The sequence below is a fragment of the Papilio xuthus genome, unplaced genomic scaffold, assembly GCF_000836235.2.
Source record: "Papilio xuthus unplaced genomic scaffold, Pxut_1.1 DF825946.1, whole genome shotgun sequence".
NCBI lineage: Eukaryota > Metazoa > Arthropoda > Insecta > Lepidoptera > Papilionidae > Papilio > Papilio xuthus.
In genome coordinates, this window is record NW_013532703.1 from 6,283,004 (window position 1) to 6,301,338 (window position 18,335).

The 18,335-nt window shown below is 33.7% G+C and overlaps 1 protein-coding gene across 5 annotated transcripts; it reads left to right on the forward strand.

The window, feature by feature from the left end:
• The first annotated feature begins 1,803 nt into the window (after window positions 1-1,803).
• swm (Zinc finger protein swm) lies at window positions 1,804-14,314 on the forward strand. Of its 5 annotated transcripts, none has more exons than XM_013321377.1 (24): window positions 1,804-2,041; window positions 4,336-4,454; window positions 4,978-5,112; window positions 5,453-5,610; window positions 5,713-5,787; window positions 5,955-6,118; window positions 6,499-6,591; window positions 6,676-6,819; window positions 6,928-7,022; window positions 7,149-7,262; window positions 7,496-7,655; window positions 7,904-8,028; window positions 8,155-8,285; window positions 8,451-8,582; window positions 8,652-8,807; window positions 8,883-9,036; window positions 9,327-9,436; window positions 9,791-9,835; window positions 11,894-11,974; window positions 12,295-12,398; window positions 12,705-12,876; window positions 13,022-13,150; window positions 13,292-13,390; window positions 13,476-14,314. In XM_013321377.1, the coding sequence occupies exons 1-24, from the start codon at window positions 1,983-1,985 to the stop codon at window positions 13,554-13,556; spliced, it is 2,835 nt and encodes a 944-aa protein (XP_013176831.1). In that variant the 5' UTR covers window positions 1,804-1,982; the 3' UTR covers window positions 13,557-14,314. The 5 variants fall into 5 exon arrangements, with proteins under 5 accessions (XP_013176831.1, XP_013176832.1, XP_013176833.1 ...); XM_013321378.1 differs by having other exon boundaries at window positions 11,897-11,974; XM_013321379.1 differs by having other exon boundaries at window positions 5,955-6,106.
• The last annotated feature ends 4,021 nt before the right edge of the window (window positions 14,315-18,335 follow it).

Genomic DNA, 18,335 nt, shown 5'->3' on the forward strand with positions numbered 1-18,335 from the left:
GGCTTATGAATAATTCACGAAGGACAAGTTTGTACCTACACATATAAACTTACTATACCAACTAATATTTAACAAAATACGCTTATAAATGTTTAAGCATCGTGCATAATCACAATTAGTATCTTCTGCTATTTAACGAAATAAAAGCCCTTAAATGAAAACTGAATAAGTAATCATTTATATAATTTGTTTTAATTATAGTCTCATGTTATGTGTCGTAAGATTCAAGGATCAACGTTGACCTTAAATAAAAAATGGATTTGTCTTATTTACATCACTGTGCATTGTTGAAACTTCTTGCATTGTTAGACGATTGTTGTATGATCGATCGAGTGGGTCAATGTCCTCAACCTCACAGTATCGTAAAGTTAAAACTACCAGCTGTTATGTCTATAGCACTGAAATCAAATGTGTATTCTGGTTTTGGTTCTAATAAATGCGGAAGAATGATTGTCAAAAATTCATTTTTGTTTTAAGTTATGAACAAAGAAAACTCTAATCGCCGTTTTTTTATATCATACTGTAAGTATATAATGTTCCCGCCTAACTCAGCAATAAACATATTTCTTTCTTCGAAGGTTTGAACAGGGAATCGAACTGCATTGAAAAAAAAATTGTATACTGCACGTACAGCTACTACATAAATAGTATGAAATCGCGTTGTGATTACGTTTGTAGATCTTCACAAGTATTCAAGATATTATTTACTTTTACTATCATTTTTTTAAGAATCCTTAGAAAGTATCTTGCTAAACATTTCGCAATTTTTAGGCAAATTCCCTATCTCAAAACGACGGGAAAGAAGAGTATAACTGAAAATGATTGGATCAAAAATGTCAATGTTCTCAGCCGGAATATAATATTCACACACTTGATCAGAATCAAGTATAGCATTATAGTTTTCAAGTATCGTTAATATGCAAAACACAATTTAAGGTTTACAGGGGCGTAGAAACTAGCAGGGAGAAGGCTCTGTTCAACACACTTTTGCCTTTGGGAAGATATATGAAACGAATAATAACACGTCTATCTTATGATCCATGAAGTTTTTTCTCAGTGATTCCTAAAGTATCCAGATGGACAACCAGGGTCCTTTGGAGATCTAGTTGGGGAATAAGATGGGAGAAATTAAAATTTGTTGATGAAATACTTGTACATTTCATCGAAAAATTACTGAAAAGTGAAATAAGTAGCATTTTTTCAATTATTGATACTTAACCAACTCCTTCAGTATGCTGTGTTATTTCACAAATTATGCTTTCATGACTTTATAATTGTTTACCATGAAATTATTAATTAATTAAATAATAACGACGCAATTATGTAAAATAACCAAACACACTACGCTTAAATTATCATATTTAATAATCATCATCATCATTATCAGCTCACTATACGTGCCCACTTAGGAGTTCGGAGCCTACCCTAAATTAGGGGTAACTGAATAATATAATAGCGATAAAAAAATATTGTTTTAGGAATTTTAAAACTAATATATTCAAGTTAATTCATTATCTGGATGCATCTTGCCACTTCCCATAAAAGCATCACCTTCCTCCGACGATAACATGATCACAAATAAAAAATACATTTAAGTAACAAAAAATATTTCACATAAATACGTAACTGCTATTGTTCGAATAATACCGAATATCGAATATTACTATAAAAGTACCCAATTTAATTGGAAATTTCAATATTGGTTGAGGCAACATTATTCATAGACATAGAATATTTTTTGTAGAAAACTTCTCGTTTGTCGTTTGTATACTCTGTACTCTTACTCTTTGGTTCGCATAGCAATCAAAAATAGCAATACCATAAAAAATTAGTCTAGAAAAGAGCGAAAAGAGACGTGAAGTGTTTCGATATTGTCGAATTTATCAGGGTTTTGTGATTGTAAAAACTGTTTTATTTTGCGAGTTTAAGAAAGTTTGTATTGTATGGATTGTCGTTTATAGCGAAAATACATTGTACGCGAAATGATTATTGAAAATCCAGACGCTTTCAAATCATGGTTGACGTCCATATTGGAACCCCTGTAAGTAGTTTCGAAGCCATCTTTTTCAAAAACACTCATCTAAATGAATAAAAAGTTATGTTTTGAATTAAATTTGTATTTTGTTAGATATCTGACCATGTTTAAACCTGAAATAATTAAAGTTATATTGAAAAGTGATTAGGTGTCAAGTTACGGTTTCGTAATAAGTTTTATCGCAATTGGCTCCACTAGCGTGGTGCAATGACACAGTTGTCAATTTGTATACGAATTTACAGGAAAGTTAAATTTAAAAGAAATGTGAAAGTAAAATTGCGTATATTCTAAAAATATGACTTTGGAGTACTAAAACAAGTTAAAAGTATTGGATAAATTTACTATTACACTTTATATTATTTTACCAAAATACCTAAACAGATAACGATAAATCTATTATTTATAAAGCAATGAATGAGTAGTAATTATTGTAGCCAATTTAACTAATCACCATCATAAACTTAAATTAAAGCATGCTTATGTATCCCTAATAGGTTACATTTCATTATTTTGATGGGTAAAGTAGTGTTAAAAGTTTGTGCTGTAAGATAGGTTGTTATAAGAAAAGATGACCTACAAGATTAACTTAAAGTAGTGTTTAGTGTAAACAATTCTCTTAACTGGATGATTTTTTTATAACACAATTAGTAGTAGTGGTTTCAATCAGGTAATTTTAAAGTAATAAGATGAACACACTTGATATTAAAAATTGGTAATATTATAGCAGTTTAAATCTATGCTCATGTTCCATTCCAAATATAACAACTAACAAACATCTGAAAAATTAAATCTTTATAACACTTTAATAATGGCTATTAGTACATACATGTTAGCATCATTAATTTAAACACTGAAACTACATATTTAAACCCACTGTTATTCAAAATTCCCATTATATACTGCATATACTCATTTGTTTCTTAAAATAGTAACTAGACTCACAGGTAGCGATGTGATTTTTGTAAACATCTATTTATAATAGACCTCCACGGTTAATCTATTCTAAATTTTAAATCGATTCATGACTCACATTGAAATATTCGTTTTGACTGTGAAAACTTTTATTGAATAATTGCATTATGAAGATCAGGCGCAATAACTGAATATTTCAAATATATTTTTGATATGGATTTTCTGTCAACAAATGTGCAGAAAAACGAATCCCTAGATTGCAAAGGAAAAGTGATATGTGTGTACAACTGTAAACTAAATGTTTTGTTTCTCAAAACTCATATAACATACATAAGAATACTGGTAAAGACATGATCAAATACTTATAACTACTTGATATTCTTATCTAATTCATGGGTGTTATGGGCCAGTTTAAACTGTTCAAATTTATTTGATATTACAAGGAAATTGCGAGCTCCATCTTTAGTTAGATTTGAATAATTTCATACAATGTCATATGTTTGTAATTTCCCATCTGATAAGTTCGACTAAATCTCCTTTGTTAATATAGCACTAATCTTTATAATGTTAGATGGATAACGAGATGTTTGCTAGAAGAAATCTCTAGAAAGGCTTCATGGATCTTGCTGAAATTTGGCATATTTGTAGATCATAGCAAGTTTTATTTTTTTCCCCCATAGATGAAGTCGCGGATAACAACTAGTTTAGTTGATAATTATGCCCCTATTATGTTGTCTGTACTAATTACTTCATATATTACTGTCACACAAAGATAACTAAAACATATAGTGGCCAGTATGACGTATGCAATGCTGATATGGTTATCATTTTATGTAACTATTATACATACTGCTAATAAACTTGTTTTCTTACTGCAGTAATCTTTTGTGTTTTATATTAAATATTAAACTTAATGTATAATAGAGTTGGTTCTTTGTATCAGTTACTAGCTGTTGCCTGCGACTCTGTCCATGCGGAATTTAAAAAAAAGATTAGTAGCCTATGTTTTCTTCCAGACTATGTTTGACATCTATGCCTAATTTCAGCGAGATCTATCCAGCTGCTCCTGAAATACTTTCTAAGAAACATCCATCTCACTTGTTGCGTTTATAATATTAGTTAGATGTAAGGTCTAGATATTACAGTACAAAACCAGTGTTGTTTACATAAGTCTAGTGCTCTCTAACACTGGGTAGGCTTTAGTAGCTCAGTGGACACTGCTTGGTGGTGACAACCAAAGTTGACTAACTTAACAAAATATCTTAATTCTTATTATCAAATATTCAAATAATGGTCCACAAGAGGTGATGAAATGGAAGTTTTGAGTTATTATAAAATTTAGTTTTAATGATAATTACAACTTCTCACTGAATTTAACCATTTTCCAGTTGCGATGCGGATCCCGCAGCATTGGCAAAGTATGTGTATGCATTGGTGAAGAAGGATAAGCCATTGGATGAGCTTCGAGATGGCATGCTGGACCAACTAGATGTTTTCTTGCAACAGGGTAAGTTACAACATGGAATAATATCTCTTTTTTTAAAGCAGACAAAAAGTACAATTTTTTTTTCTGCATAGCGTCAGTATACTTAGTAGAGTATGGAAAAAATACATTGTAATATAAAAGTATACGGTTCTTTTCAATTAACGTATAATTTGCGTGACTAGAGACTGATATGCATATAAAAACTACAATTGCAACAAAGATAACAAAGCCATAAATGGGAAAAAATGACGTTAAAAATGGTAATTTACAAGTGTGACTTGTACTTTTTACTTGTTAAGTCTTATAAGATTAAATATATAACTAAAATTATTGCAATAATATCTGTTTTCACAAAGACTATTTAAATAATAAATTTTGTGAGTTGTTGAACAAATTATAGCCTTTCATAAACTTATATAAAAACGGCAAAACACTCACGTATATTCACCCGGTGGTGGCACTGACTAGTTTTTTGAATTAATTACCTTTCGTTGCTTTGCAAATTGCAATATAATATAATAATTTGTATGTATTGTATCAACAGAGACGAAGCCGTTTGTAGACATGTTATTCAAGTCTCTGGAGAGCTTGGAGTACTTGAAAGGTGAACCTGAGAAGCCCCCCAGTCCTGCACATATCCCTAAAGAAAATGATAAACAGTTAGATGTTGAAGAGCAACGTAAGTTATATTTATTACATACTTTCTTTGTACAAAGCATCTGAATTTATTTATATAAATGCTACAAAAAGTTATTTTTAACATTCACAGGAGACATTCGAAGATATTTTCGTTTTATATTGCGTCAGTTCTCCCACTGAGAACTGCAGGATTTAGTGATTAAAAATAATTTTTCCTTAAACCCAGTTAACATGGGTACGAAATTGTGCAAATTTAAATTTCTTATACAAAGTTGCGGTATTAAACTGATATCTTTTATGTTTGTCGTATTAAGGTTGCAAAATTATCAATTATTCTTATCAGTGTGATAGTTATTATAACAAACTGTGATATTTTGTAGCGGCTTGTGCTACCAGTGCTTCCGCGCCGGGGGCCAAGTCCCCAGCGGGCGCGAGCGCTGTGGCTGCTGCGCCCGCGCTGGCCGCGGAGGCACCACGTCATCGCCTCGTCCTGCCGCGGACACGCACCACGCCTCATCAGGAGCAGACACTTGTCAAGGTAACCACAAAAATTTGTTAGCCTTTTATATTGTTCAACATTAATATTTCAAATAATTTACAATATTTACAATCACATAATTTCTATACTTTTGTATTCCAGGTTATGCCTTTGACGGAGTTACTTGAAGAACCATTGGATCAACCGCCGCGCAGACGAGATCGCAGAAGTGATTCTGTAAGTAAATTTAGTTTTATTATACACGACGCTCACGTATTTAGTTGTCATGAGAACGAATTTTGTATTAACACTTTGATATAATTATTCATCATTTGGTTACTGCATATAGAGTTAACTGTAATAAATTGTATTTTGACTAAAGGGACTTGATATGTAATTTGCAGCTCCGTGACAAGGAGGAGCGTCGCCGGCGACGTTCTCGCTCGTGGGAGCGACGTGCGCGGCCGCGACGTCACGCACGCGAGCCCGAGCACGCCGCACACGCGCCGCACGCCGCGCACCCCGCACACCCCGCACACGCCAATGACGCACGGAGGTACGACAAGAGGTAACATCACTAACAACTACTAACAATGCTATCACCACTCTGTTAACCTAGCTAACAAAATTCTATTAATCAAGTTGCTTAAATTTTACTCATTTACGATTGCTCTAAGTTTCATCTAAAAACCAAATCTTCTAACATTTAATATTTAAACTAAGATAAGCTTCTCACATCTGCTTTTCGCCATTTTTAAGAATGCTTTATCAATATGCTATCTATATCTTAAGCTTTTCATGTTTTGTCGTATGTAATAGTCTGAAATAATTATCATCAAACATATATTTCACATGTTCCTCCTATCGAAATTAACATTCAATGTCGATCCAGCTAGAAGAAGGATATGTTTTGGTTCACATAGTTTGTAATAATGTAAATATTTGCAGACGTCCCCTCTCCCGGTCGCCGTCACCGCGCGGCCGATACAGGAACAGGAGTCCCCCTCCGGCTGTCATTGAGAGACAAGCTAGCAGGTCTAGGTAAGTCACACAGAAAAAAAGAAAAAATATGTGATGAGAAAATCGGTATTATTTCATATTTATTACATTTTAATGTATCAACAGATCGCGGTCACCAGTACCGCTGAGAGACAGAGATTACGACCGGGAAAGAGAAAGGCTGCGTATCCCCCGCGAGATGGAGAGAGACAGAATGTCGAGGGACCGCGAGCACAGGGATAGAGTGTCCAGATCTAGGGATAGAGATCGGTAAGAAGCGTTTGTACAAGAATTGTCATGTATTTTTATATTTTGGCACATTAGTATTATAACATTTTCTTAATACATAAGTTAATTAAGTAATGTTTTGTTGTACAGGTCACGCGATAGGTCCCGTGACAGGTCTCGCGGCTCCACTTCACCTCGGTTAGAGGTTCCTGACGCCTACAAGCGACGCTGCAGGGACTATGACGGTCAGTTACAGTTTATTGTGCATTTGTCATTGACACACATACAGAAAAAAACTCTGTTCAGTATTTTATTTGATCCTGTGTGTGTTCTTGTAGGTCATTAGTGTACTAAGTTATAATTGTTTACAGAAAAAGGTTACTGCATGCGCGGTGACTTTTGTGAGTGGGATCACGGCACTGACCCGCTGGTGTTGGAGGACGCCACGCTCTCCAGAGTGTTGCCCATACAGCCGCCCGTGCCTGGTAACTAGATAATACTATTATATCACGAAGTAAATATGAAGTACAAATGTACGAGGAATACTTCATCTATTTATAGGTTATTTTTATTAGGGGAAAAAGTAAATTTTATAATGATCGAAAAATCTTAAATCTGTACTTCTGTAAGTGCTAATCTCTTTTAGAATGCAGTATTTGGAAACGAACTCATCAAAATTTGACAATGATAATTTTATAATAATGCATATGTGTTTTAGAGTACAACCCGCTGACGCCGGACATCTGGTGCGGGGCGGGGTTCCCTGCGTTCGGTGCGCACCCGCACGCGTTGCCGCACCACGCCCTGCCGCCCCCGCCGCACGCCCAGCTCCCGCCGCACGCACCGCATCCGCCCAGGGAGCTCGTGCCCATACCCAGGTACATCAAATACATCTCACAAAGAAACATCTGTAACAAAACATATTGCCATTTGTCTCATTATCTTTGAAAACATGAGATAATATAATGTGTATATAAGAATTTCAACAGTGCTAATCATCGGTAATTTCACTATTAAATTCATCTCTCTCTTTTTAATTTACAAGTGTAAAAAGAGTTCTAAGTTACTTTCACCACATTTTCTTAGCAATTTTTTTTAATCTACAATGTTGCATTGATGTTGTCAGAGTGCGTCATGAGAATCGTGCAGAGGCGAGGACGGAGCCCCGCAACGACGCGAGGGCGGAGGTGCCCTCTGCGCCACGACACGACCGACCACCGCCCAAGAAGAACTTTGATTACCACCGCTTGGGTACCTTTTAATTTTTTTCTCTGCTTTTTGATTCAGATAATATGGCCAACACTCAAAATTTGACAACTTAAAACTATATAATCCATCTATTCGTTTTTACATATTTTTTAATGAATATTCGCGCAGGCAACCGAGCGCCCCTACCGGCCAATGCTGGCAACTGCTCGCTGGAGGTGAAGAAAGTGCCGCGTGGACTCAACGATATCACTCATCTCAACAACCACTTCAGCAAGTTCGGCAAGATTGTTAACATACAAGTAAGATACGGTTATGTCTGTTTTTGTTGCGAAAACACACTGCAAAAGCTTGGTCGTGATCATTGCCATGCTCAGTTGTATAATCTATACTAAACGGCACCCTTAGGGAAACATTAGGTACACCATAAGATTATTTTTGTACATTGAATTATTATTGTTTTCCAGGTGAGTTTCGAAGGTGATCCCGAGGCGGCGCTGATAACGTTCTCCAACCCGACAGAGGCCAACGTGGCATACAAGAGCACGGAGGCGGTGCTCAACAACAGATTCATCAAGGTCTTCTGGCACAACCCAGAGGTAAATTCATAATTACATTGATTTAATGTATATATACTTCAGATGTATTAAAACAATGTTTATATTCAGAACAAACAGGAGAACATGGCGCCGGGCGGGCAGCAGGCTAACAAGCAGGCGGACAGACAGAACGCGCACCATCCAATGTCACACAACAAGGTGCTCATCAACAGGGACAACATAAAGGCCACAGCGGACAACAAACAGTCCATACAAGCTGAAAAGGTAAGATAGAACTAAATTATTTCTAAATCTTTTGATCGAACCTTTTTTTATAACATAAAACTTGTATAATTCCAGGCTAAAGAGATAACAAACGGCCAGGAACCTAAGAAGGAGGCAGTGAAGCCGATTGAGAAGAACAAGCAGCTGCTAGACGTCCAGAAACGTTGCCAGGCGCTGCTGCAGACACAGCTGCAGCAGCAGAGGCTGCTTATACAGCGCTTGGAGACCGGTCAGAATACTATGTTATCATATACAGGGTGGCACTAAATCACTATGTCAGAACAGATCATAATATAGTCGACTAACGTATTTATGCCACCAACTAGTACTTAAATCGGCATGTTTTCTTATGAAAATGTTGTTATTGTGATGTTAATTATTTAAAAAGATACTAAGATCTTGTGTGTTTACACATTTTCGGACAACATTACAAAAATCTTGACTTGAAACATTGTTTATTATAATTTAAAACTAATAAAAATAGCATAAATTGTTAATAAAATTCAGTACAATATGTAGGCAACGTGAGCGCGGTGCAGAAGCCGGTGCTGCTGGAGGCCATCAACTCAGCGCAGGAGGCGATAGAGAAGTTGCGTAATGAACTCAACTACACAATGAAGCAGTTACAGGTATTATATCTACTACATGCATCACCTATTTCACATCACAAATAAAACAAAACAGCTCAGACAAAATATATGAATTTTTTTTTTATTTCTGTTGATTTTTTCTATGATTTGATCACCTAAGTTTAATTTTTTTGGTTTACAATGATTTGAGTAACGTTAATTTTATTCGTTGCATTATTTTAAAAACTTAATATTATTTTTATTACAATATTTGACATTTATATCGTAATACGAATGTATAAAAAATTTAAAGCAGGAAACTAAGTCAGCAGTTATTATTGGTAGGAGAGTGTGAGGATGATAGTATAGTTAAATAAAGAAATGTTGAATATAACGTGGTGTTGTGGACGGCAGGAAGAGAGCGTCGCGCGGTCGATGTCGCGGCTGCAGCTCGCACAGGTACCGCCGCGTGCGCGTGCGCGTGCCCCCATGCCCCCGCCCCATGACCCCCGCCCCATGCCTCCTGCCCCAAGCCCCCACGTCCCTATGCCCCGTGCATCTTGTGCATTGTACACACAGACAGGGGTGGCGAATCTAACTCGTAATAATTATTAACTAAATACAAAAAACAATCGCCAATAACACCTCGCCCCGTATAAACACGAGGTATTGTTGTGCGACATAGTTTTTCTTTTATCCTGCCTAATTGTTGATCGCGAGGCAGGGCTATGCCGGGTGGTCGAGGAGTTGATGAGTGCTTGTTAGCCATAACTCTACTGGGATTTGTAATCGAAAATAAAAGAGACATTCCCTTCGTGTAATGTTGAATAATTATATAAAAAACTTTTATTTTATAAAAAGGTTCGCTATCCCTGGTTGTTAACTCACGAGACATTCTGGTCATTGGGTTTATCCATGTGTCATTTTTGAGCATTTGTCGATCTGTCGCAGCATAAACATTCTAACGTTTTCTCATATATTCATTTCTTATGTCAAATTAAGAGTAACAAAATTTATTTAAAAAAAAAAACACGAAAATCATTCATCCAAAAACATGTATTGTTAATAGAAGTTGTTCTGGAATTAAAAAAAATTACACAAATGAAAAAAAGTTAGAAAAAAAAGTATCTTAATTTTCAAAAAACGCGTAACTCGTCATTAAAGTACAACCATACCCTATATAAATGCCACACACAAACTCATACAAATTTGTATGAAAACTTATGCATTGTATGATGTATGTATGTAAAATGTATCCAAGTGTTTGAATACATGTTTTTGCTTTTATTGTTTCCTTCTGCTCCTATTTCAAGATATCTTTCTTTATGTGATAGTTGCTTTTTACTTTTTGAATGCTTTACACATCTCTTTGAAAGTTTTGTTGTGTTTGTGTCTTATTTTGTTTTTGTGTGTTTTTGTTAGACTAAGATAAAGCGACAAAAAAGTTATAACCATCAAACATAAACAGATCAAACATTCAAAACTGCTTATAAATAAAATTAAAATTAAACATACACACACAACTAATGAACTAGCTTAGTAAAACGTTCATTTCTCATTTTTTTAGTTATTTTCTTAAAGTAAACTTAATATATTATAATAAGTAAATTAACAAAATTAATGATAAAATAACTACTATCACTATATATTCTTACATAGGTAGAAGAAAACATTTTTAAAAACTACAGAATTAATTAAAAAATATTATTACATCTTAGCCAGTTTTTAAAACAATCCATCGAAACATTTAGACAAAGTATCCCTGACTAGATGTCTCTTAGTAATCACAAGATAGCACGTCGCATGCGCACAAAGGCACATATACTATCAGTACAGTGTTCAGCATATAACCTTGTATGTAACATCACTCATACTATGTATATATGTATTACATACAATATACTCTTTGTAACTAAGTAACTATAGAATAGAATATGTAATTAGTTGAACTATTCTATAACTATATTATGTACTAATTTGTACTTATATATCACTATGTAGTATAGTTTAGGTAAATATAAGTATAGTTAGGTTTTATAGTATTAGTAGAAATATATAAAAAAAAAACCTGAAAGTTTGTTTTAGAATACTTCATATTGACTATAAAATTTTGAAATATATTTGACACTGAGAGTTATAGTACTATGTCATTTAATAAACATTGAAGATTAGCTTAATATTAGTGGGTTTATGCAAAAATATACTGCACACTACAGTAAATAATATTATTTGCAATATTAAAAGTTAACACATGAATAATAAAATAATTTAATCACGGGTGGTAAGAACACTAAAGTTTTGTGAAATTTTCTTATAACATCTGTGATGTAAATTAATGTTCACGATTCTAACATATATCTGTTGTTTTTTTAATTTGAAACATATTAAGTTACTTAAAAACATTCATCATAAATTATCATATTTTTTAACCACGAAAAATTCATATGAAACGCTGAATGTAACAAGGTTGTATATAAGCTTTGTATATACGCTGTAGTACATAATGTGGTGTGTCAGCAGGTTAAGAAACCGAAGACGCGGGAGGAGGCGCAGAAGGAGATCCTGGATGCTGAACTAGATATGTTCACCAAACAACAGGTTAGTGTTATAATAGAAATATTTTGCTTCTTCACTCTTTCTATAGTTATCCTCTGTCGTAAATTACAAAAACATGTCATCGTGTTTCTTATTTGCTTGGGAAAAATTGAGACTAGAATATGTTTCGGCGGTTGAAAATTGTCTGTGTCCAATTTAAACGGTCCAATGGGAAAAACTTCTCATTTTGCCGATTGTTAGGTCCATCGGTCCAAAGGGAAACACTTGGAAAAACGTACTTTTGATGGCAATGTTGTTATAACAGTCACTTATAATACGGAAAATAAAATAATTTATACTAAATTGTTTATTGTGTTGTGTAGGAGGGTCAGGACGTGACCGAGCTGCTGAAGAAGATAGCTGAGCTGCGGAGGCAGATGGCGCAGCAGTTCCCCACACATCCCATCATCAGGAGAGGACATTCCAGGTTAGTTTTATTTTTATTTTATTTATTACGTATGTATTAATAGTAACACGTAGTCGTAAGTTCAAAATTTATTTATTAATGTAAACTTGTGTGTAATTAAATAATGATTAGTGTTGTCTATGGGTGAATAAGTTTAACATTTTAATACTTTTTTCAAGCTATCGTATCGTGAAAAGAAAACTACGGTAAGATGGAAATATTTGATGTTTTTACTGGTGTCAATGTTAATTGGTATAGACAATGAATGATTTGAATATTATTTTCCCTATTATAATTATTGTATGTTGTGTGTGTGTGTGTGTGTAGGGGAGGTAGGTTCACCAGCAGCAGGTTCGTGCGCGGCGGTCTGGCCGGCGCTACCGGTGCTGGCCCCGGCAAGGCCTTTAGCGTCAACCAGAGCATCGACCACCGCCCCCGCGCACTACTCGTATCCGGCTTCGAGCCTGAAGAGCTCGACACACTGCTGGCACACTTCGCGGTATATCATACAATCATATCACATTTATTACTTGAATTAACGAATTAATTACCAATATTAGTGTTATTAACACGTGTTTTTGTGTAAACAATACAATTTTTTCTTGTATTATTATGTAGCTAAAATAAATTAAATGTGTTTGCAGCAATTTGGCGAGGTGACGGGCAAGGAGGTGAACCTGGCGGTGCCGGAGCTGGTGCTGCAGTACCGTGCCCGCGCCATGGCAGAGCTCGCCATGCAGCGTGCGCGACATTACAACGACCGCACCCTCTCTGTGAGTACTCTCCGCCCAGATGCCTATATATATATCTCTTAACTCTCGATTTACATTATTTGAACTATCTCTCTAGTATTAACTTATTGTTAAAAATTAACTCACTGAGTGAATATGAATAATATATGTTTGCATTGTCAGATAACGTGGGTGACGAACAACAAGCCGATAGGCGCGAGTCAGCCGCCACCGCAGGTGCAGAATGGAGACACGACAGTAGATGAACCCAAGGAGAACGAGGTATGTGCTATTTCATCAACAATACGATATAGTTAATCTACACATGTTAATGAACATTACTAAGAGCATATTTTGTGACTTGTAGAAGCAGAGCGAAGAGACGTTGCTGCGCTTCGACGAGGAGGAGGAGGAGGACGCAGAGGAGGACCGCTCCTGGAGACGTTGACGTCGCGCCGGCCGCTAGCGGCGGCTCCCGCGTCACGTCGCCTCGCGCCGCCTCACGCTGCGGGCACGTTGCATCACGCTGCGGGCACGTCGCGTCACGCCGCGGGCACGTCGCGTCACGCTGCGTCACGCGTGACACTTGTATATACACGTAGCTTTGTACTCGTACACCAGCGTAGCGTTCTATAGCAATACAACTTGTTATTATTTAACATATCTATATAAATGAACAGTGCTGCGGCGTGAGTTCGCACTGACATAACAAAACATGTTTCACGTGAATGTTTTCTCAATGCAAACTCTCGAGAATAACTATGATAAGTTTTTATTCTAAAGTGCTGTCGTATAACACCAATTATCTATACAACTATAACTAAACTATATAAGTAACTTTTATCTATTATAATAAGAAATTATTCAATTTATTCATTCATATATCGTCTTTACAATTTTTACATATTTTAAAATATATAAAGGTTTTACGGTTTTTTGGGTTTTGATCACTTAGATGTGTTAAGTTACGACTTATAGTCAAGTAGCGTTGTGTGGGGGGGGGACCGTGTCCTCAGTGTGGGGGGAGGGGGTGTAGGGGGAGGAGGTCGCGCTGGGAGCCTTTACAATGTTGTCTTATATCATACGTGTCTGATACATGTAGTTGTTGACTTGTGTAGCTTAGGCTTTATTTATATGTTCAGAATTAATACATATATGTTTATTAGCCACTTCATTTACTATCTGGTAATACAATATTGTCCTAAACTAAAAAAACAGAAAACTAATGCTTTTTTGCTAGTTATTGGCAGTGAAAATAGTAAATTGTAAAAGAAAAAACTATAAAATTAGATTTTTTATAAAGTGCCTTTAAAGTAAAATAATAATATTGTTTACTATATGTATATGTATGTATTGATTCTGAACTGTAAAGAGCTAATAAAATTGTAAATATAAATGAATGTAAGGTTAGATACGCTGTTCGTTGAACATTACCTCATTTGAAGCAATAAATATGTGTTAGCAAAGTAACGTATTGTACACGTACTTAGCAACTTAGGTGCATAAGTTACTGACGGTTAAGTATAGAGTAACTTAGGAAGTTATCGCTAGTTAATTTCGTGTCACAGACAAGGTATTGCGTTCGACAACGGCATTAGACATGTTGCCTTAAACATATTCAATAGTTTTACTGCGACATAGATATACTGACGTTGAATAGATCATTTTGACTATTTCCTAGATAATTGTGTGAATATTTTCGATATACTTTTATTTATATTGTCATATTAAAATATTAATATTTAAATTTGATAGCTTACTGCCAACTCAGTCGCTAAATTGTCACTTAAACTAGAAATCTACACTAAGGAACTCCTTAAGTAACAAATATTAAATTTGACCTTAATTCGTGATTTCTGAAGCAGTGATTAGAAAAATTAAATAACTATATGTTTGAAAACATAAAAATAACGCGTGAAATATACATTTTGCTATTTTATTGTGAAAGATGGGAAATTTTTAGAATTTTTTGGCATTTATCTGCTCATATAAGAATAGTCGTAAGTTATATTTGTCGTCAGTGTCTCTAATACCGTTATATCGTTAATTAGTCCGCTTTGTATTGCAATTTGTAATTTTTACTATTGTATGGAGCAACGTCGCGTCAAAGGTTTCTTGTAATTGGATATAGACTGATAGATGTACAAAATTCTTAATTAAATCAAATTAAAGTTAATTAGTGTTTGTAGGTAAGATTTAACTATAAGTAAAGGCGTTCCCCTACTTTGATCGGTCCTTAATTATCCCCAAATATATGCGTAAACATCGTAAATCCAACAAAACGGTAACATCTTAGTATTTAAATGAGTTTTCATTGCATATACTAGTAAAGAAACATTATTGTCTCATTTTTCAGCAGAATTAGTGAATATGACAAGATGTTTTTTTGGCAAGTTTCTTTAGCAATGAAAACTCATTGCAAAAGTTTCTCATTTCCCTCTGATATTATACTTTTGGTACTTCTCCAATAACATCACAAATTGTAAGTGAAATTTATAACTAAAATTTAACATATTATTTATTTATTTCATTCGTATTATTTTCTTATTAGGTTAGGTTTTAATCATACGGTAATATCAAAAAGGCAAAGTTTAAAACAAACAATTCATACATAAATATTTGCTAAAAACTTTTTTCTGCCCTTTATCTATACATCTTTACCTTGCTCGTTTAATATCTACTTGAAAATCTATCCCTTTTCTGTCTTCTTTCGAATTCCTAAAACTTTCTTCTAAAATTTCAAAATCAAATCTTAAACTTCAACTCTGATAGCTAAACCTAATGAAGAAGTGCCTTCACATCACACCCATATCTACGAGTGATAGTTGAAACCAACAAACATATAAATATATAGTTTATTTCAACTAAAAACCTAAGCTAAAGTTGACATGATTCCGTATGTCTTTCCAATATAAAAAATATTTTTACACGTACGCTTTTTGTAAGACCAAAATTACATCCAACTTTTTCTCTTTAACTATCCAAGTTAAACAATTTTAATTCCGTTAATTTGCACAGTAAATGACTACCTTCTATTCAGTCTGTAATATTCTAGATAAAGTTTAGGTCTGAAGTATAAATAAACTATAAATCTAGGTATTTAACGGAATCTAGTATAACTTGCTATGTTAGACTTAAATCTATAAGTTGGTCAATAAACAAGGTAAATTTGAATGCATCAAATAATATCTTAAACTTTACTTTATTAGGAATAGTTAAATAACTAAACATTAACATATAGCTTTATACATTTATGTGATTTAATTTACAAATATCGCCAAATCATTTTACGATTTACCTTGGGTTTCTAAAACCAAAATCTTTATATAAAAGATACAGTTATCCCTGTCATTATCTTTGACAAAAAAGAGATAACAATATGTTTTAAACGGATATTTTGGTTTCAGAAAGCCACGGTAACCCAAATAAGTGTATCAAGTACTAACCATATTGCTTATAAATATCTTCAAATCTTTTATATAGAATAATGGCGGTATATAACGAGTGAGATTTCTGTCCAACTGGTTTAAGACTCTGATGTATTTAAGCCTTAAGATTATATAAGTACAAAATGTATGTAGGAGTTGTTGACGCGTTCCTTATTTGATATACGTTGTGACTGACACCACTTGGAAAATCGATAACTTAACCTTTAAGTTTTAGAAAGAACTTGGATACATTAGCTCAGTGGTTGGCAATTTCATATCTCTTAGATGGTCAGTAGGTTCGAATCCAGGTCATGTTAATATACGTAAAGAGAGAAATAGGCGATAAATATTTTTGAATAACATCTTAAGAAACGTTTATTTAGTTTTTTATTTCTCTGCGTACATCGATACTGAAAGCGTTATGATGCGAAATTTAAATTTAATATAATAGTTTTTTTTTATTATTTTCTAAGAAATACTTCATTTTTCAAATTAAATTAAATTTTTCGTCAATTTATACTCTTTCCAATGTGTTATTTTCTTAATTACGGTTTTTTTATTATTCCAATAGTTTTCAAAATCAAATTGATGTTTGTTTTTACGCGAAAAAATCAAAATAGTATTTACAGCATAAATAAGTCAAGTGATTATGTCCAAATTGTTAAAGTTACAAATACATAAGTTAGTGTATATAGGACAAAAAAACTATTTTTAAACTTGAAGTCGAATGTTGAAAATAAAATAATGGAAACAGTATAAAAATTTGTTGAATACTTTGTAAGGCTTGTAATGGAGTGATGTGTGAACATAAATTAATTAATATACGTCTTGTACAAAATTATAAATACATTTTTGGCAATAAATAATGCAAATTCTTAGATATAAAAAGTTTTGATTCGATTTTTATAATCATATATACTTTACTTTTTATGTATGTAAATAGTGAGATTGTAGGGGAAATATAAATAAGTTTTCTTAACACGAATAGTGTTTTTAAATCTACAAGAAAAACTAACGGTCAAAATCAAAATTTGAAAGTATTCAAAAAATATATGCCATCTCAATCGTTTGCATAATCTGTGAAGATATAATTTTCGCTAGTTTTACTGTAACATTGTGAGAACTTATTTATTTTTCCCATATGTTAAAAATTGTAATTGTTCATACATGTAATTTGATAATTTAGGACATATAAGGCTTACTCACATTAGCGCTGGTTAACAAACGCACGTGTGAACAGGTCTTATATCAGTACAAGCTAAATTCTATATTTTACATTTTATTTGTGTGTGTGTCGAAGATATTTTATGTATTCCTTGTTATTATTTTTAAATATTAAGTTTGGGTCGATTTGTCATTTTGACTGCATTAAAACCGGCAAAGCTTTTTGCTTTATCGCTTTCAATTTGAATATGTTTGTTTCTTCAAATGTAACTAATGTCCAGCTCGTTTTGATGTAGTTATACGACCCGTTATGTATATACTTTGATTTTTTTTTATTAGTTAAGAAGTTTGTACATTATGTTTAGTGATGTGTTACTGACATTGATGTAAATCTTGTATAAAAAGGTTTAAAAAAAAGAGAACGTTAGGCCGCTTAAAAAAATAGAAGCGAAATGCGGCTGTAAAAGATATTTTTTGAAGGAGTCAGTGCATATTTTTAATGGCGGTTGCTGGTTTTTAAATGAAAGAAATAGATATTGTAACACAAGAAAAAAGTGGCTTGTGATTTGAGTTTGTTTTTTGTAAAAAAATGGCTGTTAAAAAAAAAGATTGCAACCGCCAAAATAAAAAAAAAA